The 25,820-nt window shown below is 40.1% G+C and overlaps 2 protein-coding genes and 1 pseudogene across 5 annotated transcripts in view; 1 reads left to right on the forward strand and 2 right to left on the reverse strand.

Moving 5' to 3' along the window:
• Positions 1 to 4,664: 4,664 nt before the first annotated feature.
• TFB2M (transcription factor B2, mitochondrial) lies at positions 4,665 to 23,421 on the reverse strand. The gene is made up of 8 exons (XM_025430621.3): positions 22,929 to 23,421; positions 22,037 to 22,125; positions 18,988 to 19,141; positions 17,353 to 17,501; positions 13,609 to 13,698; positions 10,887 to 10,949; positions 7,333 to 7,505; positions 4,665 to 5,059 (listed from the first exon to the last, which is right to left on the reverse strand). Exons 1-8 carry the CDS (start codon positions 23,239 to 23,241, stop codon positions 4,885 to 4,887), a joined length of 1,206 nt encoding a protein of 401 aa, XP_025286406.1. The 5' UTR covers positions 23,242 to 23,421; the 3' UTR covers positions 4,665 to 4,884.
• LOC112648783 (prostaglandin reductase 1-like) lies at positions 17,548 to 18,964 on the reverse strand (annotated as a pseudogene).
• Positions 23,422 to 23,453: 32 nt separating the features above from the next.
• CNST (consortin, connexin sorting protein) overlaps positions 23,454 to 25,820 on the forward strand; it is a 122,574-nt gene continuing 120,207 nt past the window's right edge. For 2 of the 4 annotated variants that reach the window (XM_035718503.2, XM_035718505.2), the window contains exon 1: positions 23,455 to 23,764. The gene's annotated coding sequence lies outside the window, so the exon portion shown is untranslated. Of the gene's footprint in view, positions 23,765 to 25,820 lie in introns of all 4 variants that reach the window. The other 2 variants (XM_035718504.2, XM_035718506.2) reach the window with 2 other exon arrangements.

Genomic DNA, 25,820 nt, shown 5'->3' on the forward strand with positions numbered 1-25,820 from the left:
CTGAAATGAGATACGAAGACCCCTATACCCCTAATTGTTCACCTGGTTGGACATTTCCATGAGAGACACATGGAAATTGTTTAAAATCACCCTTATTTTGTGTTAAAGGAACAAAACCAATGTTGTCTGCTTGCAGCCTCTTCTGCAGCTATGGTGCACGTACAGTAGCATTATGCACGGTAGCCAAAATGCAGAAATAAAGTATCCAGGGCAGCCTGGGTGGCTTAGCTGTTTAGTACCTGCCTTCAGCCCAGGGCCTGATCCTGGAGACCTGGGATCTAGTCCCACGTCAGGCTCCCTGCATGGAGCCTGCTTCTCCCTCTGCCTATGTCTCTGCCTCTCTGTGTCTCTCATGAATAAATAAAATCTTAAAAAAAAAAAAGGAATGAAAGTATCCATCAACAGATGACTAAACAAAATATGGTATATGCATACAATGGAATATTATTCAGCCTTAAAAAGAAATGAAATTCTAATACATTACAATGTGGATGAACTTTAAAAATGTTAAGTGAAATACTTCAGACTCAAAACGATAAATATTGTGTGGCTCCACTTATATGAGGTACCTGGAATGTACAGATCCATAGACAAAATGTAGACGTGCAGTCAACAGGAGCTAGGGGAAGGGGAATGGAGAACTAAGTGGTCAACGAGTATGGAGCTATTATTTGGAACTATGAAAAAGTTCTGGAAATATGTAATGGTGATTTTTACACAACAATGTACCTAATGCCACTGGATTATGCATTTCAAATGGTCAAAATGTTACATTTTATGATATATATATAATCACAATTTTATTTATTTTTAAACTTTTCTTTTTTTTTAATTTTTATGTATTTATGATAGTCACACAGAGAGAGAGAGAGAGAGAGAGAGGCAGAGACACAGGCAGAGGGAGAAGCAGGCTCCATGCACCGGGAGCCCGATGTGGGATTCGATCCCGGGTCTCCAGGATCACGCCCTGGGCCAAAGGCAGACACTAAACCGCTGCACCACCCAGGGATCCCTATAATCACAATTTTAAAGGGGGCTTATTCCCTAAAGTTGTATAAACCTGAGCCCCACAAAATTAGATCTGTTCCTACCAATGAAATAAGCAATTCCAAAGCAATACAATATGACATCCTATAATAAGAACCATGTATTTGTACCAGGAGGGTTTTTTTTTTTTTTTACTTAAAAAAAGGGATTTAACTATTGCAAAATGCGCTATTGCTTTCCAGAACTCTTAAATGATAAATCATAAACATCAGTTTCCAGTCCTATGCAAAGACCACTCAGAAACTAGAAAGATAGCTGACTCTTAATATTCTTTAAAGTTGCCTGAGAGGGAATGGCTGTGGTTTAAATGTATTTTAGAAACAGAAGCTCAGAATCCCTGGATCCTCCATCCTAGCCTGCAACTCAATAAATTATTTTGGTGGTTTCTCTTGTATGAAAATGATAAAAGAGGTTTAAAGAGAAATGGAAGACGTTAAGAGAGGTTCATGATATATGGAGTACAGGTTTTTATACCATAAATAAATAATAAGGAAATCATGAGTAGGATCCCCAAATCTTCAAGTCTTGGAGATGTAATGTTTCTGATGGAAAAAAAAAATTTATTTTAAAGATTTTAGGGACGCCTGGGTGGTTCAGAGGTTGGGCATCTGCCTTTGGCCCCAGGGCGTGATCCCAGGATCAGGAATCACATCCTACATCGGGCTCCCTAGGGGGAGCCTGCTTCTCCCTCGGCCTGTGTCTGCCTCTGTCTCTCATATTCTTAAAAAAAAAAAAAAAAAGAAAAAAATTTATTTATTTATTTATTTATTTATTATTTATTTATTTATTTATTTATTTATTTTATTTATGAGAGAGAGGCAGAGATAGAGGCCGAGGGAGAAGCAGGCTCCATGCAGGGAGTCCTATGTGGGACTCCATCCTGGGACTCTAGGATCACACCCTTGGCTGAAGGCAGGCACTCAACCGCTGAGCCACCCAGGCGTCCCTCCAATGAAAATTCTTGCTAAATTTACAGTCAGCTTTCACCAGGAATCTAAATTGGACTTTAAAATATACAAAAAGCAATGCTTTCTTGCCCTACTTGTTACTTTCATATCCTCGCTTCTAATTAGCAGATAAAAAACGAAGAGAGCATAGAAAATTGTGCCTCTATATCCCATAAACCATAATTGAACATTTAAGTTTTATTAGCAAGAGGGTAATTAAATAATATCTATGTTATTACAGAACTATCCAGCAGTTTTAGTAATAAGCCAAATGGACATTTAACCAAAACTTATTGGATTACTTTTTAAGTGTATTATGTGTCTCACTGGGTAACTGGATTCCTCTTTCAAGCCTTAGATTGGTGCAAATAATATAGTTATAAAACACGGAGCTTAAAAAAAAACACCAAAAACCCTTCCTTCAGGGTACCTGGGTGGCTGTTGGTCAGGTGCCTGCCTTTGGCTCAGATCATGATCTCGAGATACTGGGATTGAGCCCAGCATCAGGCTCTCTACTGTCAGAGCCTGCTTCTCCCTCTCCCTCTGCCCTTGCCCAGTTGTGTTCTCTCACTCTCAAAAAAATAAAATCTTGGGACACCTGGGTAACTCAGCGGTTGAGCATCTACCTTAGGTCCGGGGCATGATCTTGGAGTCTCAGGATCGAGTCCCACATAGGGCTCCCTGCATGGAGCCTGCTTCTCCCTCTGCCTGTGTCTCTGCCTCTCTCTGGGTCTCTCACGAATAAATGAAATCTTAAAAAAAAAAAAAAAAAAAATTCATTTTCTTAAAAAGGAAAAAAAGAAAAACAATAAAAAACAAACCTTTCCTACTCATTAATCCAAAGTCTGGGGGTACCTGGGTGGCTCAGTGGTTGAGCATCTGCCTTTGGCTCAGGCTGTGATCCTGGGGTCCTGGGATTGAGTCCCACATCGGTTCCCCACAGGGGGCCTGCCTCTCCCTCTGCCTGTGTCTCTTTCTCTCTGTAATATCTCATGAGTAAATAAGTAAAATATTAAAAAATATATATATAAGGTCCGGGCTTGTGGCTTAGACACCAATCATCACTTCAGGAGTCTGCAAATTTTTAGTAGTTAGGATCATGAGTCATTGTAGTAATGTTGGAATGGGATACTACTGATCAGTGCCTTATAGATAGTATTTATAAGGGCACCTGGGTGGCTCAGTGGTTGTGTCTGCCTTGGCTCAGGGCGTGATCCTGTGGTCTTGGGGTCAAGTCCTCTGGGTTCCCCGCAGGGGGCTTGCTTCGCCCTCTGCCTGTGTCTCTGCCTTTCTCTCTGTGTATCTCATGAATAAATAATAAAATCCTTAAAAAAAAAAAGGTATTTATATTAGGAGTCTTGCAAGTGATACAATTTCATTCCAAACTAGTTTATTTTTTTTTTGAAAAAATTTTTTTTTGAATTTTATTAACCACAAGGGTGAAAGAGCATTGGTTAACTCTAGGTAAGATCATAGTGGCTTAAAATAGCTAGCAGAGCTGAGAGCTTTAGTCATTACAACAGGAGATGCTCAGTGGTACTTAAGAATCTTTTTGTGCATTTGTTTTTGAAATATTGATAACTTCCCAAAAAGAAAATAGATGTTTTTCTCTAGAATATTTAAGAACATAGTCATTGTAAATTCAGGAGTGATTGGGACCAAAATAGGCATGTTCTGTATTAGAAGGATTTTAAAAATGTTTTGTATTATTGTGGAATATTACCATTCAAATATTACCATCCAAATCAAAGGAGATTTGATATGTCTTAGTTAAAATCTAGTAGCTTCTTCAATGATCTAAGAAAACATTCTTAATTCCATTAGGTTCATCCAAAGATCTAACTTCAGATGTTCTTAATAGAACAAAAATCAAGCAACTTTTGAAGAACACAGACTGAAATACTCACTGGAAGTACACTGACTATACATAACAGAATTTAAAGTGAATAACTTAGGATCAATTTAATATTTCATCAAAGACCAACAAATCACAAAATCTTATTACTTAAAATATTTTACTTTCTAAAAAAGTTTAATCCATTTTAAAATTGAAATAATTTCATTGTACAATACTTGATAATATTAATTCAACAATCTGAAAAGTAAAACAAACCACTTAAAATAATTTTAATTTACGGGATCCCTGGGTGGCGCAGCAGTTTAGAGCCTGCCTTTGGCCCAGGGCGCGATCCTGGGGATCCAGGATTGAATCCCACGTCGGGCTTCCGGTGCATGGAGCCTGCTTCTCCCTCTGCCTGTGTCTCTGCCTCTCTCTCTCTCTCTCTCTCTCTCTCTGTGACTATCATAAATAAATAAAGTTTAAAAAAAAATCATTTTAATTTACTTTCTAAGCTTAATAATGTACAAACTCTTGCCCTCCAGGAGGAAGCAAAACTCAACAGTGAAAGTGGAATATTTAAGTTAATATAATGTAAGATATTTGGCCAAAGGGATTTTTTTTTAAAGTAAACTCTACACCCAACATGGATGGGGCGTAAACTCACAACCCTGAGATCAAGACACATGCTCTACTGACTGAGCCAGCCAGGCGCCCTTGGCCAAAGGGATTTTTAAAAAGAAACTTCATCTGGCAATATCCTACAACTACCAGTGCGTCTACAGTAGATAGGAATTCAAAACAAAACAAATGCAATCTGATCAAATCCACAATTAACTGAAGTTTTCATTTTATTTTCTGTGAATATAATGGCAGCCACGGTTTTATCCAATTTAGGAAACTATCACCTTCAAAAGAAATTATCTGCTCAATCTGCAAAACAAGAAGAGTTATCTTCTGTTGAAAGGCTGGAAGCTTTTCAAATGTGGTTCTCTTCCATTTGTGCCATAATTTTCAAATATATCAATGGCTCAGGTATGGGCAATCAAGTTCCTACATGATCATTTCTTCCATACAATCATCCAAGAGCCACCTGCAAGATTCTCTGAAATACTCTATAGCTTCAAAAAGCTGTTTAAAGTCTTGAGGATACAGATCTGTTATTTTCATGTCTCCATCTTTCCCTATTTGCTTCAATATAGCTGCTGCATTAACTGGACTCAATAACCTGCAAAAGAAACACAAAGTAAATCTGCTTGGTTCCTTTTTATAACTGCAGTAAATATTGGTAGAGATGGCTTCTATGCCCAACTTAAGATGCTTAATTTATGGATCTATAATTAATCTTATTTGGTTTAAGAGCCTGCATAAAATATGCAGCTTTTACCATTATTTCTAAAGATTCATGGCTTACCTATCACCCAAAGAGCAAATTTGGACTTTTAACGTGTTCTCATCAAGTCTTACACAAAATTCTAGTCTACCATTGCCCTTCAAAATAATTTTTTTTAAAGATTTTATTTATCTATTCATGAGAGACACAGAGAAAGGCAGAGAGAGGCAGAGAGAGAAACAGGCTTCATGCAGGGAGCTCGACGTGGGTCCCACGTCTCCAGAATCACGCCCTGGGGTAAAGGCGACTCTAAACCACTGAGCTATCCAGGCTGCCCCAAAACAATTCTTCTGCCTACCTCTTCCATCTGTTAATTCTCTTTGCAAAGCATTCTTAACTACATTTAGGTCCATGTAATACATCAGTAAGTACAAACAGCAGAAACTGGCATCCAGGAGATGTCAAAGAGGAAATAGGTTTCACCTTTTTATTTAACAATTGCTGGTGATAAATTATAAAGCAAAAAAACTGCCTTATTAATTACCCTAGCAAGAAACCATCAATGAGCCTTTGACAAGAACTTTTAGATTTTGAATGGAATCCTGCTCATAGGTATAAACATATTTTCAATTCAGAGATCGCCAAAGGAATTTTTAACATTTTTCACCATGGTTTATCATATTTACTAGGGCTGCCTTTTTTTTTTTAATTTTTTTAAGGTAGGCTCCACACAGAGCTCGAACTCACAATCCTGAAATCAAGACTTGAACTGAAATCAAGAGACACTCAACCAACTGAGCCACCCAGGTACCCCTAATTTCCTACATTCTTTTTTTTTTTTTTTTTTTAAAGACTTAAATTTATTTGAAAGAGAGGGAGAGAGAAAGCACGAGGCAGGTGGAGGGATAGAGAGAAGCAGACCCACGCTAAGCAGGGAGCCCGACATGGGGCTCGATCCCAGGACCCTGAGATCAGGACCTGAGCTGAAGGTAGATGCTTAACTGACTGAGCCACCCAGGCACCCCCTAATTTCCTTTATCCTTGATATTTTCATTCAACACAATCAGTACCACAGGTGATAAGATAAAAAACAGATTAAATTTATTAGACTATTGCCATTCTTAACATTTACTTTTTTAATTTTATTTTTTTTAAAGATTTTATTTATTTATTCATGAGAGACACACAGAGAGAGGCAGAGACAGAGGCAGAGGGAGAAGCAGGCTCCCTGTGGGGAACCGATGTGAGACTTGATCCCAGGACCACGAGATCATGCCCTGAACTAAAGGCAGATGCTCGACCACTGAGCCACCCAGGCGCCCCTTAACATTTATTTTTATACAAATATTGTTCAATCAACAGCTCATTCAGAGTTTCACCTATTCTCTGACAGTACTTTCAAAGACATGGGCTGCTGATTCCAAAGTGCACAGCCCCACGTAAAAGTTACATAGATACAGAGTAGGCAGTAATAGCTATAATTTTTTAAAAGCTTTAGTAGAATTTGGCCCAGGACAGGAGGACTAGGGAGGTATAATAATCTGTGCCTGCTTTGATTTAGGAAATAAAACCACAAAGGATAAGCAGTGAGAAAAGGCAAGATGATGGGTATGTCACCACTGAGGCTCCTTCCATCCTGGTCACTGGCAAGCAGCTAGTTCTCCACCTAAGTTAATCCTGGCCATATACTCTGACAAAGATGAAATAACTGGTAGGCTGTTGTTTTCTCAATGGAAAAAAAATTAAGCTCAAGAGATTATACGGAAAATTGAATTTTATTTTTCTCAAAATGTGCACTGGAGAAGGAACTGTTTTGAAGAAATAGATGCATGAAAACATGGTACCTCACTCTGTTAATCATGATATACAAGATACAGAAAATGGACCTCTAACATGAAGTATAATTCTTACATTAAACTGCCACTTCTGGGATACCTGGGTGGCTCAGTGGTTGAGTGGCTGCCTTTGGCTCAGGATGTGATCCTCGAGTCCTAGGATTGAGTCCCACAACGGGCTCTCCCTGCAGGGAGCCTGCTTCTCTTCCTGCCTGTGTCCCTGCCCTCTCTTGGTGTCTTTCATTAATAAACAAAATCTTAAAAAAAAACAAAACAAACAAACAAAAAAAAAACACTGCCACTTTTATACTTGCTTTTATTCTTTTTACTTACTGTAAATGGTCCATTAGCTTGAAATTGCGCTTCATAAAACACTGCTTTAACATGAGAAAAAATACATCATAGTTAATAGATGTTAAATTCTCTGTAAATAAATTCTGATGAGGAGTCAGTTGAATTAAACACATGTTTTGTCCTTCGTGTTTGTTTATTTGTTCTAATGGTTTCTGGAGAGAGAAAAAAAATAAAGTGTGTTAGTCATAAATACTGCCAGAAAAAGACATAGTTCATTTACTCATTCAAACTAGCTATTTGAAAAGGCCATCACCACAGATCCTGAGTGTTCTCTGTTCTTGCTAGGTGTGTCAAGAGTGCAAGGCCCTAAAACTACTCTTTACCTGGGCAGTTTTTCAGGGTTGTTTGCAGTGAGCCACCTTGGAGGATGAAATAATGGCTCCCTGCATGGCAAAGAGGAGGCTTGCTTCATATTTGCTATAAAGGAAGTGAAATCCCCTAGTGTTTCTAAGTTGCAATGCAAGGCCCAGCATGTACACCATCCAATTAAGGTACACCCTGTTACCCCATGGGATGTAGGGTAGATAAAGTCCTTCATCTAATACAGGAGTCTACCTTTGGGCAGTATCAATGAAAGAATAACAGCTAATTAACTTTGAAGCAGGGTAAAATCAGATCCCAAATATGATGCTAACACATACTGAGTTTCTTCTATGTTTGAGACACAACCCCAGATCCTAAGGATAAAAAACCATTATTGACTTATATTTTCCCTTTTTTTTTTTTAGATTTTATTTATTGAGAGAGACAGCGAGAAAGAGCACGAGCAGGGGGAAGAGGGAGAAGCAGGTTCCCTGCTGAGCAGCTCAATCCCAGGACCCTGAGATCATGACCCAAGTCGAAGGCAGCTGCCTAACCGACTGAGCCACCCAGGCACCCCTTGACTTAACATTTTCACTTGGATATTTAAAAAACTATGGGGTTACAACTATGGTCCGTGGCCTGGCTGTTTTTGTGTAGTTGGATCTAAAATGGTTTTTACATTTGTAAAGGATTGTTAAAATAAAACAAAACAGAACAAAACAACAAAGAATATGACAGAGACTATTATGTGGTCTGCAAAGCATAAAACATTTGCTGTTTGGCCCTTTACTGAAAAAGCTGACCAACCTGCTCTAGTATACAGAACTCTGATTCAGAAAGTATATGCCTTGATATAAAGTTAAGATGTTTTTTTTCCTCTGAAATTATCCCTCAGAAAGCAGAGAGGCCTTCCATTTAAGTCCTCTGGAAATCTCATATAGTGGTAGTGATCCCTTATTACTTATCTAGCTATATATACACAAACACACACATATATGTACATTCACAAACATACATATTTTTAAATATATATACTGTTGTGGAAGATCTATTAGCTTAAAAAATAAACTTTCAATCAATTCCAGTTCTAGTTTTGGATGCCTGCTTGAAGGATTAATCTTTTTTCAAAAGAGGGAAGGTAATAAAATTAAAAAAATATTTAGTAATTATTAGAGAGGGAGATAACCTCAGGCATGAAGTGTCCTATGTTGTTGATAATAAGACTTTTGAAGGGGACTTTATTTTTTTTAATTAATTAATTTATTTATTCATTCATTCATTCATGAGAGACACAGAGAGAGACAGGCAGAGACACAGGCAGAGGAAGAAGCAGGCTCCATGCAGAGAGTCCAACGTGGGGCTCGATCCCGGGACCCCAGGGTCACATCTTGAGCAGAAGGCTGATGCTCAATAGCTGAGCCACCCAGGTATCCCTGAGGAGGACTTTAAAAAATGAGCTGGTAGGGGGTGCCTGGCTGGCTCAGTTGGTAGAGTGTGCAATCTTCCGGGTTGTGAGTTCAAGCTCCAGGTTGGTGACCTAAATTACTTAAAAATAAAACCTTAAAAAGAAAAATCAAGCAAGCAAGCAAGCAAGCTTGTAGGTAGTTTTGTAGTTACAGATACTTACTCGATAAATAGGGAAGAAAAAACTTTCTTGGTGTTAAATAAATGGCTATTTATATCTTTGAAAAAAATGTTCTGGGGGCACCTGGGTGGCTCAAGTCAGTGAAGCATCTGCTTTGGGCTCAGGTCATGATCTTGGGAACTGGGATCAAACCCCACACTGGAGCCCTAAGTAGGGAGCCTGCTTCTTCCTCTCCCTCTGCCCCTCTCTGCTGCTCCTGCTCTCTCTCAAATAAATAAATAAAATCTTTTTTTTTTTTAAAGTAAGAAAAAAAAATTTCAGTGATAAAAAGATGGCTTCCAAAAAGTGGAAAACCCCAAACAACTTGGATGGAAATAAGAATTATGTGCTCTAATGAATGATTAAATGTCTCAAGTGCCTCTGTAGCAATTATGAACATGCTGATATCAGAGATACAGGGTGGAATATCTGAATAAAATTCTCTCATGAAACATGACGTCTGGTTATCTCCTCTTCATCCCTGAAGTTTTTTTTTTTTTTTAATAAATTTTTTATTTATTTATGATAGTCACACAGAGAGAGGCAGAGACACAGGCAGAGGGAGAAGCAGGCTCCATGCACCGGGAGCCCGACGTGGGATTCGATCCCGGGTTTCCAGGATGGCGCCCTGGGCCAAAGGCAGGCGCCAAACCGCTGCGCCACCCAGGGATCCCATCCCTAAAGTTTATATATTTAATTTGGCCAAACACACCATTTTAAGCGTTAGTTCTTATAACTAAAAAAATGAGCAAGTGTCTTATATACAGGATTGTTCACTCTAGGGACATTTGTAAGTAAGTTCCTAATGGTCTTAAGGCAAAATATATTACTCTGATTCTATTCTATGAGGCTACAAAAATATGCTTATGAAGAGTGAAATAGAGCTAAAATCTCAGTGATCATAACAATGACTGATTATTGAAAAGTCAGACCATCTCTAAATTGGTCATTTCTTTTTTTTCTTTTAGTGGCAGGAGTGAGGGGGAAAAAAAAAAGTAAGTAGGCAAATGAGACTTCAGGCTGAACTATGCATCATTAGCATTTTATCCTGAAGTGAAACTCTGGATTATTTTTTAAAATCTAGCTACTTTATTCTGATTTTGCTATGTGTATTCCTGACATAAAGTAAATGGAGGATCACTTTATAACATTATCACTTTGGTTTTATAGAAAGAGGAAAAAAATAAACAAACAAAAGCCCCACCCTGAGGGTAAGAAACAAGACATACCTGTTGATGAACTCCATCATTATAAATAGTAATATAACAGATTTCTGAGTATAAAATTGCATCTTTAGCTCATCAAATTAGATGTACCCTAAGATGACTGTATTTTCTAAATTTGAGATGTATGTTCAAGAGATGGAAGTCAAATTCTGTTTAAGATATGACTATGCTAACTAGTATCCACTGTTTAACTAGCTGAAAATTATTACTCTTTTCCAAAATAATTTGAATTTATTAAAAGCAGTTAAGGTATGTTTAAAGAACATTTCCAAACATCCTAAAATTAAAAATCTAAGTAAATACAGAATACCAAAAAATCTTAAAGAAAATAGGATGTTCCATTTAGAGGGAAAAAGGCAAGGGTATTCATTCATTCTTACCTTATTCTTCAGATCATCCAGTCGCCCACGTTGGCCATATACGCCAAATGAGGACCAAGGCTCCTTAAGGGAAGGTAAATGAAACCAAAATATTTCTTTTAGTTCTCTTTAGTCAAAGTGCCCTAAGTTACTACTGCCTTTGAGCAACAAAATGAATCAAATCCAAGTCACTATTCTACTCGGACTTAAGAAAAACAACATGGGATAGTTAAACCATAAACTTCCCTCTTCTCTCTCCGTGCTCTTAAAAAAAAAAAAAAAAAAAAAAAAGATGAGAATCAAAGGTCTATCCAGATATTGCTATTTCTCTTACTTATTTAGATAAAGTGGCATCCTAATGTAATTATGCAAACAGGTCCTTAAGATAGTTTAACAGCTAAGATTTGCATATTAGGGTCACAGTCAGGTTAGGAGCCACTGGATCAACACTGACATTAATCAATGGCACAAGTCAAAACAGAGCCTTTGAAAATAAATACTGCAGAACAAAGAAAAGAGAAGATTCTCCAGAAAGCTAAAGTCCTCATGAAGCTTTATGAAGACACTAGCCAATAGCCATGAGGGGAGGAGGCCCAGATAAAAAGCCAATAGAATGAGAGATCACTGAGGTAAGAAAGGATTTTAGGGACATGGAGAACAGCAATACAAACATTACAGTATACAGGCAGGGGCAGTGCTGTGAATCCTAGGGTGAAAGATTTCTGGGAAGACAGAAAAACAGTAGGAACTCGACAGATACTAAAGACAAGGAACAGAGAGCCAATCTGATAAAAAAAAAAAAAAAAAAAGAGAAAGCCAATCTAAGAACCTCATGTACTAGAGGAAAACAAACAGAATTGGCACAAAAGCTAAAATCAAATGGATAAACTTCTAACAACTAAGTATGCATGGGCTTAATGTGTTGCTAGACGACAGCAGTAATGGGATGACAGGGACATACACAAGGCGAATTAAGAAGTGAAACCATCAGGTCCCTAGAAGTACAAGGGCTCAGCAAATATGTAAACATACATCCAGTAAAAATTCTACTAAAATAAAAAAGTGAAAGACCAAATTATTACATGAGAGAAATAGTGTTTATCAGTTTTGTCTTCACTCTGGCCCTTTGCTATGAATATAGCAGCCATTAGTCATATGTGGCTATTGATACCTGAAACATACCTAGTCTGAATGGAAATGTGCTGTTAAGGGTAAAACACACATTGGACTTCAAAGGCCCCACACATTTAAAAAAAAGTTATGTAATAACTAATTGTAAAATACTGACTACACACTGAAATGATATAATTTTTTAAGATTTTATTTATTTATTTATGAGACAGAGAGAGAGAGAGAGAGAGAGAGAAAGAGGCAGAGACACAGGCAGAGAGAGAAGCAGGCTCCATGCAGGGAGACTGATATGGGACTTGACCCTGGGACCCCAGGATCACACCCTGGGCCAAAGGCAGGCACTAAACTGCTGAGCCACCCAGGGATCCCCTGAAATGATATTTTAAATCAAGAAGATTAAAAAAGACATATTAGCATTAGTTTCACCTGTTTCTTTTTTACTTTTTATAAATGTTGCTATGAAATATAGCATTACATGTAAAGTTATACGTGTGGCTCACATATTTCTATTAGCTGACTCTGATTTTGCCTAAAGAAATAAAGTACGAAGGGGAATGCTCTCTAGTGAGGTTTTAAGTGGCCATTAAAAACTTAGGAAAAGAGGATGCCTGGGTGGCTCAGTGGCTGAACACCTGCCTTCGGCCCAGGGGAGTGATCCTGGAGTTCTGGGATCGAGTCCCGCATCGGGCTTCCTGCATGGAACCTGCTTCTCCCTCTGCCTGTGTCTCTGCATCTCTCTCAGTGTCTCTCATGAATAAATAAATACAATCTTAAAATAGATATAAACCTTAGGAAAAGGGCTCCTAGGTGGCTCGGATGGTTCAGTGTCTGCTTTGGGCTCCTGGTCCGCAGGAGGGAGTCTGCTTCTCCCTGTCCCTCCCTGTTCTCATGCTCACTCTCTCACTCTCTCAAAATTAAAAAACAAAACGAAAAAGACAACTTGGGAAAAATGTCTAGTGACAAGAGAAAAAAAAAACTTATCATTATCTATTAGCTATTAAGTAAAAAAAGATAAGATACAAAATAATATAATCTCTATAACTTAAAGAAAAAAAAACATAGGAAAAATAAAAGGCTACAAATAGGCCACAAATGTCAATAGTGACCTCTGGGTAGTGGAATTATAGTGATGAGTTTTTAAAATTCTTTTCTTCTTCCTTCCTTTCTTATGTCTCGTATTTTTACAATGAGTGTGTTATTATTTTTATAATCAGAGAAAAACATAAATATTTGTGGCAAAAATATAAGCACGAAGTTACCTTGCTCTGTTATCTTCAATAGCTGGGAAAAATAATAAAATGAATTTTTAATTTTTCTCCATTTACTGGTCACAGAAATGTAGCCTCTTTAAAAAACAAATGAAAGTTTGTTTTTTAAAAACAAAATGAAGTTCGGGGTGTGGGAGGATGGAGTAACTGGATGACGGGCATTATGAAGCACAGGTGATGGAATGAGCACTGGGTGTTCTACACAACTGATGTATCACTGAACTCTACCTCTGAAACTAATAATACACTATATGTTAATAAACTGAATTTAATTAAAATTTTAAAAAATTAAAAATAAAAACAACTTATCTCTTGCATTTAAAATTTAGAAGGATTTTACTTACCACATGCAGAAGCTTAATCTTACAGGCTACTTGCCAGAGCACACTTAATACTTGATACAAGTGTGGAGTTTCAGGACTTGCCACCAGTTTCTAGTAAAAGAAAATAAGTTACAGGTTTATATAACTATAAGCAATAAAAATGAAATTCCGAATCTTAAAATACCTTAAGAGTATTTAAAAATTAAAGGAAATTAGAAATGCAACATCTTAACCATAACTATTTCTTTTTTTTTTTTTACCATAACTATTTCAAAAAAGAGAAAAACTTTTTTGAACTTTCATACTAAAATACATCATCACACTTACAATGTGTGTGAAACTGATTTCCTTTAGCCATAACCCCGATCAGGGTAAAATCTCATTAAAGAAATAATGAAACCCTCTGTCTCTCTCATGAATAAATAAATAAATCTTAAAGAAAAAAAAAATAATGAAACAAAAACATAGAATTCCCATGGAGAAGCACAAGTGTGTATCAGAAGTATGTATCAGGTGGGCTATTAAATTTTGAGACAAGAATTGTTCAGGTTGACATTTGAGGGATGTGTGGTTTTCTCAGTGAATGAAAGAGCAGTACACAGAGGAAAACACGTATGAAAAGGTCCATGGTATTAGTACCAGAACATTTCCCTAGTAGCAAAGTAAAACCTGATGAAGCATTTCCAGTTTCTGTTCTTTCAATTTTTCATGTACATAACGTATGTACAGCCTCAAGGTTCTGAGTCCCCTTCTCTTTCCATGGATCGTCACTATTTCCTTACTGAGTCTTGGTGAATAAACCACTCTTTCATTTCTTGCTCCACTATCCTAACACATAACTCTGATGTACAAGTAAACATCTATTACAATGGATTACAAGATTAATAATATGAAGCTTTCTGAGCAGCAAAGAAACAGTACTCTCCAGACTCTAGACACTACTCTCAGAAGGCCCTTCAATTTCAGAGAGTAGTCTAAAAACCCTAACTATTCCTGTGAGAGTCAATACATAAATTCAGCAAAGCTGCAGAATATAAAAATAATACACAAAAGTCAAGCATATTTCTGTATACTAACAATGAATAATCTGAAAAGTAAAATTAAGAAAACAACTTTGTTTATAATAACATTAAAAAGAATAAAATACTTAGGAACCAATGTAACCAAGGAAGGGGTGCCTGGGTGGCTCAGTGGTTGAGCATTTGCCTTTGGCTCAGGTTGTGATCCCTGGGTCCTGGGACTGAGTCCCACAGTGGACTCCCAGTGAGGAGCCTGCTTCTCCCTCTGCCTGTGTCTGCGTCTCTCTCTCTCTCTCTCTGTGTCTCTCATGAATAAATAAAATCTTAAAAAAAAAAAAATTTAACCAAGGAGGTTGAAATACTTGTACGTTGAAATACTCGTACACTTAAAACTGTAAAACGCTGATGAAAGAAACTAAACATAAATGGAGAAACAACCTATGTTCACAAACTGGAAGACTGATCAATGTTAAAATGTTTCAACATTACCCAATGTGATCTACAGAGTCAATGCAATCCATATCAAAATCCCAACGATGTTTTTTCTCACAAACAGAAAAACCCATCCTAAAATTCATATGCAATCTCAAGAGACACTGAAGAACCTAATGTAATAAAATAGCCCAGAAACAGATGCTCATGTGTATAGTTAAGTGATGTTTTGACAAGAGTACCAAGGCCATTTGATGGGGAAAGAAACAGTCTTTTCAATAAAAGATGCTGGGAAGGGGATCCCTGGGTGGCGCAGGGGTTTAGCGCCTGCCTTTGGCCCAGGGCGCGATCCTGGAGACCCGGGATCGAGTCCCACATGAGGCTCCCTGCATGGAGCCTGCTTCTCCCTCTGCCTATGTCTCTGCCTCTCTCTCTCTCTCTCTCTGTGACTATCATAAATAAATAAAAATTTTAAAAAATTTAAAAAAAATAAAAGATGCTGGGAAAACTGGATACTCATGCAAAAGAACAAAGTTGGACCCTTACCCAACACCATATTAAAAAAAGTAATTCAAAATGGATCAAAGACTAGAATATAAGAGTTGAAACTATAAAACTCTTAAGAAGACAAGAAAAGCTTCATGACCTTGGATTTGACGGTGATTTCTTAGCTATGATACTAACGGGACAGGCAGCAAAAGACAAACTAGATGTCATCAAATTAACAACTTTGAGAATCAAAGGACACAATCAACAGTATAAAATGGCAACCCACAGATGGGGAGAAAAAAAATTTACAAATCAAATACCTAAGCAGGGATTAATACTGAGAATATATAAGTAACTCTTAAAACTCAACAGAAAAAAAAAAACCCAAAGAAAAGGGCAAAGGACATTCCTCCAAAGGTGATATATAAATGGTGTATAAGCACATGAAAAGATGTCCAACATCATGAATCTAATCAAAACCACAATGGGATACTATCTCACAGCACTACAACAGGCACTATAAAACAACAGGAAAGAAGTGTTGACTGAACATGGAGAAACCGGAACTCTTGTGCGTTGTTGGTGGGAATACAAAATGGTAAAAACACTACAGAAAACTGAAGAGTGGGCCCTTAAAAAATCAAAAAATAGAAAAAAAAATTTAATAGTATTGAGGTGCCTGGGTGGCTCAGTGCATTAAGCGTTTGCCTTTGGTTCAAGTCATGGTCCTAAGATCCTGGGATCAAGCCTTATATTGGGCTCCTCACTCAGCGGGGAGTGTCCTTAACTCTCTCCCTCTACCTCTCCCACCTCTCATGCTCTGTCTCTCTCTCAAAAATATATAAAATCTTAAAAAAAAAATTATTGCCATATGGTTCAGCAATTCCACTTCTGGGTAAATAGCCCAAAGTACTGAAAGCAGGGACTGGAAAAGATCTGCACACCAAATCTCACAGCAGCATCATTCACAGTAATAAAGTGGAAGCACCTCATATGCCAACTGACAGATGAATGGATAAACAGAAGGTGGAAGGCATGTGTGCCTATGTGCATTATGTGCTTGTGTGTAAATATACGTACAGCTAGGCAATGACCTATTTTTCTACCTTAAAAACTGAAATTCTAAAAAAAAAAAAAAAAAAAAAAAGAAAACCGTAATTGACATATGCTAGGACTTGCACGAATCTCCAAAGCATTAGGCTAATTGAAGCCAGTCAGACACAAAAGTGCGACATTCCATGACTCCAACAGTGACAAAGTACCTAGAACAGTCAAACTCACAGCGATAGAAAGTAGAAGAAAGTTTACCGGAGGCTCAGGGGAAGGGGAGGTAATGTTTAATTTAGTATGGAATGATAAAAATGTGCCAAGAAGGGCAGCCCTGGTGGCTCAGCGGGTTAGCGCCGCCTTCAGCCCAGGATGTGATCCTGGAGACCCGGGATCAAGGCCCACATCAGGTTCCCTGCATGGAGCCTGCTTCTCCCTCTGCCTGTGTCTCTGCCTCTCTCTCTCTGTGTCTTCCATGAATAAATAAATAAAATCTTTAAAAAAAAAAAAAATGTGCCAAGAAGAGCTAGATGGTGGTAACAGTTGTACCACAATTTTAATATACTTAATGTCACTGAACTACACACTTAAAAAGTTAAAATGGTAAATATTATGTCATGTATATTTAACCACAAAGACTAAAAAATCAAACTCAAAAATTACAGAAATTTAAAAACAATGTCATGAGCTCAAATTAAAATACAGATTAAGACCATTCAGAGAAGATCACAGCACTCTTTCAAAACAAAAACTAATCAGGTATTTGTTAATAACCTACCTCATATTCCCTTTCAGTAATAAACATATTTAGTTGTACTCGTCCATAACTATATACAGAAGTTGAGGAATATAGGTCATATAAAAGTTTCCAAAGTATCTTTTTCTCATTTTTTGCTGGGAAAATTCCAACTACTCTTAGTGGAGTATCTGTTAGGAATACAAGCAAAAATATTTGAATTAAAACTTTTTTCCTAAAATCACATTTTATTGAGTCAAACTAAGTTTTTTCTTTTTTAGATAATGAAGGTAACATACATTTTTTATTAAATGGTTAAAAAGAAATTAAGTCATCATCCAAATGATGTCTAGATTCCATGTGCCATTCTTTTTCATGCTTTCACTATTGTTTTTCCCAAATTATCTCCTTTCAGCATTCCCATAAATGCAGCTGGCATGTTTTCAAATCCTTCAATGATGTATTCGTGGTACTGGATTTTACCCTCTATGACCCATGTCAGCAAAAAAAGCCTTTCAATCTGGCGGACCTCTCCTTGCCAGCGATAAACGATGAACCCTTCCAAGCAGAGCTGCTGATAGATAATATTCTCTTGGGGTGGGCCTGGGGGAAGTGGGCGAGTAATATTATACCTCATGATGGCCCCACAAATAGAAATTCTTCCAAATTTCTTCATCTGGGGAATAACAATGTTTGAAAACTTTCCACCTACATTATCAAAGTAACAATCATAACCATCAGAAAAGGCTTTTTTCAGTTTCTTCCAAAGACTCCACGGTTTTGTAGTTAAAAGCAACATCATATCCAAGCTTTTTAAGGTACCCAACCTTTTCATCAGACCCTGCTGCTCCAACAACTTTGCAGCCCTTGAGCTCAGCAATCTGCCCCACCACAGAGCCCACTGCCCCTGCTGCTGCATTAACCATCACTGTTTCTCCACCCTTCACATCACAGATGTCAAGGAGGCCAAAGTAGGCCATTAGACCTGTCATGCCAATTGTTCCCAGAGCCAAAGACCCTGGTACCGTGTCCGGCCACTCTGCAGGCAGCTTTCCAGATCTTTCCCATCAGAAATACAGTGCAATGTCCAGCCTGGAGAAGCCACTACCACAGTTCCTGCTGGGAAGGCTGAGTTTTTATTTTTCACAACTCTGGCCACTTGCTGCCCTATCATCATATCACCCTCCTTCAACCTTTTGGCTGCCACTCTCATGTTAAGGATCCACAGTAAGGAACAAAGCTTCCAGCAGGACCTCTCCATTTTTTAAGGACAGGAGTTCAATTGTCTTTAACTCAAAGTTACTATGTATGAGTAGGGCTGCCTTCAAAGTGCTTCTTCAGAATCCAGCTCTTAGCATGAACCATCCTGAAGTTCAAAGAGTCCACAGGTTCCACTACAGAGAAAGAGGAGGAGGTTGGGGTTGTCGAGTCAAACGTTAATAAACTATATTAAGTCAATTAAAACTAAGCCTGGGCATCTTTCCTTGATAGGCACATGGCTTCTGTGGAGCTGCTCTGACCCTGGCTATGTGAGAGGAAAGCCAGTCAAGTGAAGAGCGCCCACCCAATAAACTGCATCATCTATACAGGATGCGGATCCATTCGGTAGACAAGCTGTACTGCTGGAGAAAGCTGGCAAATTATAAGCTATTTGCTGCAGTGAGTGACAAAAATTACCTTCTGACCAAGGAACTGCTGCTATTCCCAAATGCTGAAAAAGTGTTTCTGAAATCATAATGGGTGGTTTTACTATTCCAAAATTTCTAGGATCCATTTTAAAGAAGTCACAGTAGATCACTTCTAGTTCTCCATCCACCTTTTTTCGCAGGGACTAAAGAGATAAAGAGATAACGTGTTCAAAATTGTCAGTTATGCATACTTTGTACCAATTCAAAAATCTACTTTAAGATATTTACCCCAAAATTTAAGAGTTAAGAGAAATTAATGCCTGAAAAGTGATGAAAATACGCTACTACTAAGAAAAAGCCCAAAAAAACAAAAAAGCCTTCAACCAATTCTTATTCTTTTGCTATCTCTATATCGATGGCTTCAATTGTTCAAAAAGTGTCCACACACTAATCTGATTGCTTAATGGAAGCTGCCTGGGGGACTGGCAGCGATTCTAAGATCACACCTGGGCCCAGGCAGAGAGCTGCAACCTGTCTGCAGGTAGTGGCAAAATGCTTCATAGAAGAGGAAAACAATAAAAATATTAAAGTGAAAGGCAGACAGTCCTTTTTTTTTTACTAGAAGAGTTTAAGGAGTCCTTTCCCAAATGAACGTGGCTATACTCATTGTGTAGATCACCTTCTATTTTCCCCTAGGGTTTTTCATTTCTGTTTTCTAAAGACAGAAGCACTATAGAGGGAAAGCTCCTTGTCTGCTGGAAGAGGTCTGATATACCTCAATCTTTTCACTGCCCCAATGTGCTCATTCTGCCGTAGCACTGGAGATCTCAGTAGTGAGAGCAAGGTCAGCTACAGACTCCATAAAACTTAATTTGAAGTTGTAAAAAAAATCAAATAGAAGAGGGCACAATGTGACTTGATATGCATTTTGAGGTTCTCATGCACAGAAAATTCTATTGGTATACATCAAGGTTTCAAGAATTTGCAATTTAAACTCATGAAATAAAAACCCTAATTATTCTTAAGTGTTTGATTTCAATCTAAATATTACTCTATTTCTAAATCTAGTAAATTCTAATAATCATTTTTGTGAAGATCCTTAAGAAAGACTAGGGAAGGAACATACTGGGGTAGAAATCAAATATTTTTGACCCTGTTAATTTTGAGATGCCTATTGGGTGAACCAAGTGGCAATGCCAGGTGAGAATCTGTAGGCCTAAATTGGGAGGTCAGTGCAGTGGTCCAGGCTAAAGACATACATTGGTGAGGACTTGGCTTGTTGAAGGTTATTAAACCCAGGGGTGCAGATGAGGCCCCCTAGGGAGAAGCACAGAAGGCCTGAGGATTGAATAACTCCAGAGTCCACAAGAAGCTGAAAATAAGCCAACAATGTAAAGAAAGCCAGAGTGTGGCATTATGACAGAGAAAAAGAACACTCACTTGATGTATATCTTTTTTCTTTAAAGGATTTATTATTATTATTATTATTTGAGAGAAAGAGAGAGAGCACGTACAGGGGGAGGGGGAGGGCGGTAGCAGAGGGAGAGGTAGAAGCAGATCCCCGTCGTCCCCCCCCCCCCCCGCAGGGAGCCCAAGGGGGGGTGGGGGACTGGATCTCAGGACCCTGAGATAAGAGTTGAGCCTAAGGCAGACATTTAACTGACTGAGCAACCCAGGTGCCCCTCACTTAATGTGTATCTTAAAAACATATTATACTGAAATTCTTACAAATTGTTCTACGTATAGCAATAAAATAACCTCACGGGTTACTCAAGAGTCATATTTTTAAATATAATGATGATTAAATTATTATGACATATTTTAATAGTCTATTAAATTATCATGACTATTAAAATATAACAGTCATAATAGTATTATGACTATTAAAATATAATAGTCATAATAAATATGATTAATATTTAATCTTAAACTAAGAAAAGCTAATGAATTTTGTTTGATAGGAGTGTAAGAGGAATGCATACATTAAGACTTTGTTATGCACATTTTTTGCTTTTGTAATGTCACATACCATGCTATAATGATAATAATGATATGACAGTCAGAATTCTAAAATAATTCAATTCTAGGGGTAGCCTGGGTGGCTCAGCGGTTTAGCGCCGCCTTCAGCTCCAGGGTGTGATCCTGGAGACCCTGGATCGAGTCCCACATCAGGTTCCCTGCATGGAGCCTGCTTCTCCCTTTGCCTGTATCTCTGTCTCTGTCTCTCTCTGTGTGTCTCTCATGAATAAAGTCTTTAAAAAAAAATAATTCAATTCTACAATAGTGAAATCACAGTTAAAAACTTGATTGCATTTAGGATTCAAAAACAGTACAATTTATCTTATTTAATTTAAATAGCAACAAGAGGGGCTCCTGGGTGGCATAGTTGGTTAGCGTCCCACTCTTGTTTATGTCTCAGGTCAGGATCTCAGGGTCATGAGATTGAGCCCCATGTCAGGCTCCACACTCAGCAGGGAGTTGGCCTGTGATTCTCTCTCTACCTCCCCATCTACCCCTTCCCCTGTCACCCCTGCTCGCTTGCTCTCTCTAAAATAAATAAAGGCTTTAAAATAAAAATAAATTGCAGTAAGATCGTATACAAGTGGGTATTAAGGTCTCTAGTTTATGTATGAAAAAACCAAAGTCAAGCAGGTTAAGTTACTTAATTTCCACTTCACTGTTAAGTGAAGCTGTCTGCTATAACGTAGCAGATTTCACTAAAAAAACCCATTTGGATAATGTTTTCACTACATGCAACTGTATCTGACTATACCGAACCTTTCTTGCCTCTGAAACACTAAATCCAGAGTTAATGAAGTCCCATTAACCTAGATTCTATGTTGAGGAAACAGAGGCATCCCAGGGAACAAATCTCAGAACTCAATCTTTCAGTTCAATCTTTCAGTCAGTCATTCAACAAGCATTGACACTACCATACTTACTGGACTAATGTTCCAGTCACTGGGGATAACAATATATTTATAGCATGATCCTCAAAAGTGATTCTATAAAAGTAAACTGTGTTCTTAATTTTCACTTTCCTACATATTCAAAGATAGCTGACTGAGCAACAAATTATTTTTAGAAACAAAGGATACCTGCAAATGTGGAAGAAAATTTCTGTTACTTTCAAGGGCAATCACTTTGGCCTTGCTTTTAAGTAATGCTTCAGTCAGAATCCCAGGACCTAGTGTTATTAACAGAACAAAAAGATTTATTTGCAAAAGAAAAAAAAAATTCTTTGCATATCGACTAAAGCAGACATTTTACCTGTATTACCTAATTTTGATCCTCACAACATCCTCAAAGTAGATATCACACTGCTATTGACATGTAAGAAAACCGGGGATTGGATAAAACCAGTGGACTCCAACATCACAACTAAGTGCTGCTGTGCTGCTTGGCTTTGAATCCACCGTGTCCAAGCCAAGCCAAGCCAAGCCAAGCCAAGCCTGCCTGTGTTCTTAATCACAATGTTTCACTAGGTCTCAGCAAAACAAAGATGCCTTTAGCATACCACGCATAGGCGGGCTACACAGAAACTTTAACCATGAAAGATACTGCCAAATCGAAACAGAACTGACTCGTGACACCCAGTGCTGCTTTAAGTAAGTATTTTTCAGTTTGGGGAGTGCTAGGCTCTTGACCTTCGAGTTCTAAGTTCGAGCCCCACGCGGGGTAGAGAGATTACTTAAAATCTCCCCCCCAAAAAATGTCTTTTTCAGAACGTCTATCTATACATCTTACATTCTCTAGGAGGAGTATGTAAAAATACAGGTTCTTGCCAGGGGTGGGAGTGGGGGTGGAGCGGGGGTCGTGCAAGTATCTGGAGGAGTCGGCAAAATCCAGGAGCAGGCGGAGCGCCGCAGACATCGCTCCCGCGTGGGGATCCCAACAGACCGCCCACCTGCTCCCGGGCGCCGTCGGGCGGGGGGGGGGGGGGTCGGCAGGAGTGACTGTATCCAGGAAGCGCAGCCCCGACGCACTCACCTGGATTGCACTCCAGCAGGAGCTTGTCGGGGGTTTTCCTTTCGTTCTCCAGAATATGCGCCAAGGTCGTGGCCAGTTTCGGACTGGTGATGTAGCTCCTGGGCTCTGAGCGGCACCTGGGGAACCAGGACGGTGAGTCCTTGAAGCCCTCCGTGGGCACCAGCTGCGGGTGGAGGTCAGACAGGGCCCGGCGGTGCCCGGGGCACACGCCCGCCCGCCTCGCCGCTCCCGGCCCCAGAACGCAAAAGCGCCCCGCGCCGGCCAAGGCTGAGAGCGCCAGGCGCGGGGACAGCCCCGCCGCGGGGACCGACATCCTCACTCTCCGAGGTCTGCGCCAGCGTAACGGGCGAGCGTCACATCGCGGGCGAGCTCCGTGCAGAGCCCCCACCCCCACCCCCACGTGCCGCTGGTCCCCACCACCCTACTAGGCCCCGCGCGACTAGACGCCGCACACTGCGCATGCGAACGGTCCCCCTTCCTGCCACTTCCCTCACTTCCGCTTCCGTCCGGGCGAGCCGCCCCGGGATTGCGAGTGGACGGACGAGGAGGCCGACGGACCATCCGGGTTGCTTCTGGACCAGTACTCTATGGTTGCGCTTCCTCTCTAGCCGTCCGAGCTCTATGCTCCGCGGTCGCTGGCCGCCCGCCGCCAGCCGGCCAGCGGGGAAGGGTGCGCAGAGGGAGGCGGGGCGGGAAGGCTAGAGGTGTCTCCTCCACCCGCGCGGCGGGAGACCCGAGCCGGCTGGGTGACAGCTCTTCGGCCGCCATGTCAGCCAGCGGGAATGGGAACAGAGCGGGCGCCCGGCCGTAGCCCCGCGTTCGCCTCCGACTCGCAGGTGAGGAGAGGAGGAGCGGGCGCGGGCGGCGGGCGGCGGGCGGCGGGCGGCGGGCGGCCGCGGCGGGAAGCCCCCCTCCCCGCCCCCCGGGACCCCTGGCTCCTCCCCCGGCGCCGCGCGCAGCCTGGGTGCTCCGCGTGCCCTCCGGGCAGCCCGGTGCCCTGGACTCGCTCTCCACCCGGGGCCGTCGTCCCTCCGCCCTCCGCCGCCGCCGCCGCCGCCGCCCGGAGGCTCCGGTCCTCACCCCCGGGCCAAGGCTCTACCTTCATTGTTGTGTGTAACTTGCGCGTAGGGAAGATTTAAAGTTAAGGGGTTTGACGTGGAGGTTGGAAACCTTTAAACGGGTTTGTCCGCTTAGGACGGCGGCGACCTGCGGATGCTCAGGCTGCTGCCGGTGCAAACTTAAGTCGGACGCGGTGTGTGCGCTGCATCCCGGAGCCCCGCTCCCGAGACTCCAAAAATAGGCTGCAGAGGACGGCGCTGCCCGCGCCTCTCCCCGGGGCAGCGCGCGAGGCGAGGCTCGGGGCCGGTGTCGGGGGCAGGGAGCTGCGGCCCGCCGACACCCCTTTAGAATTTGCACGGTCCTTTCTGCGTACTGACTCCAGCGTCACGGAGCTGGGTGTTTAAATGCAAGAGCAAGGGGTTTCGAAGCGATGCTGTCCTCTGCCCGAGGAAATCGGAAGAGGGTACTCAGCTGGTGAACCTCAAAATGGATCAAGAAATTGACAGCCACAAATTTTATAATGGCTTTTTGGGCATAGAAAGTATCTCGCCAACTGTTGGGGAAGCCCTGGGGACTCCTTGGTCTAAATGTCCACAAATTCCTTTTTTTTTTTTTTTTTTAATGGTTTCCCCATTGACAGTTTTCTAGAAGTGACTGGCCCGGTCCGCACACCTGAGAAAGCTTTTCACTTCCATTCTTGAAAGAGCTGTCTCCTGCTTTACCCTTTTAATAATATATTCATGAATTCAGAAATACAATTCCTTTTTTTTTTTTTCCTTAAACGACGGGGGGGGGCGAATATTTTAAAATCAAATAAATAAGAAAGATTTCTTATGATAGAGAAATAAATGATTTGCCTCTAGAAATGTGTTTTTTGTTTGTTTGTTTTTTTAAGATTTTATTTATTGGGACACCCGGGTGGCTCAGCGGTTGAGCGTCTGCCTTCAGCCCAGGGCGCGATCCTGGAGTCCCGGGATCGAGTCCCACGTCAGGCTCCCTGCATGGAGCCTGCTTCTCCCTCTGCCTGTGTTTCTCCCTCTCTCTGTGTCGCTTATGAAAAAATAAATAAAATCTTTAAAAAAAAAAAAAACACTGTTTAAAAAAAAATTTTATTTATTTATTCATGAGAGACCCAGGCACAGGGAGAAGCAGGCTTCTTGCAAGGAACCCGATATGGGACTCATGGGACTCGATCCCACGTCCTGAGCCGAAGGCAGATGCTCAACCACTGAGCCACCCAGGTGGCCCTGTGTTGTGGATTTCTCGCTTTTAAAATACACTTCTAAAAATATTGAGGTATTTATTTTAAAATAATGTTTTCTTATTTCATAAGGTTTGTGGTTGCCTACTCACCCCCAAAGAAACTGGTGTTTCTGATTTTGCCTTTGAGTTGTGGGGTTTTTGTGGGATTTTTGTTTTTCTTCTTTTTAGTTTTGGACAAGAGAATTAGGTTACAAGTATTTCCCTTTTTATAATGTTGGTGGTTGCTTGTGGTTGAAGGTGCTTGAATATTAAAGACAGGATCATACCTGTTTTATCTTTTCTGAGGCCCTAGGTACTGAAAATGAAAGAAATGTTGATTTCACTTGAAAGATCTACCTTATAATCAGCATTCAGATTTTATTAGAAAAATTTGGTTTGTGTATTTCCCACATTACTTTCTTAAGAGGTGTAGTTTCTGCATCCTGTGCTATTTTTGCCTTTTTGAACTCAGTCTTTAAAATGTTGTCAGGGCAAAGTGATTCTGTTTTTACATTCTTCTTAAGTTGTTGTTATTATAATCTCAATGGATTGAATCCAGAAAATACATTTTCTTTTGATTTTTTAAATTAT

The sequence above is a fragment of the Canis lupus genome, chromosome 7 (genome assembly GCF_003254725.2).
Source record: "Canis lupus dingo isolate Sandy chromosome 7, ASM325472v2, whole genome shotgun sequence".
NCBI classification, from domain to species: domain Eukaryota; kingdom Metazoa; phylum Chordata; class Mammalia; order Carnivora; family Canidae; genus Canis; species Canis lupus.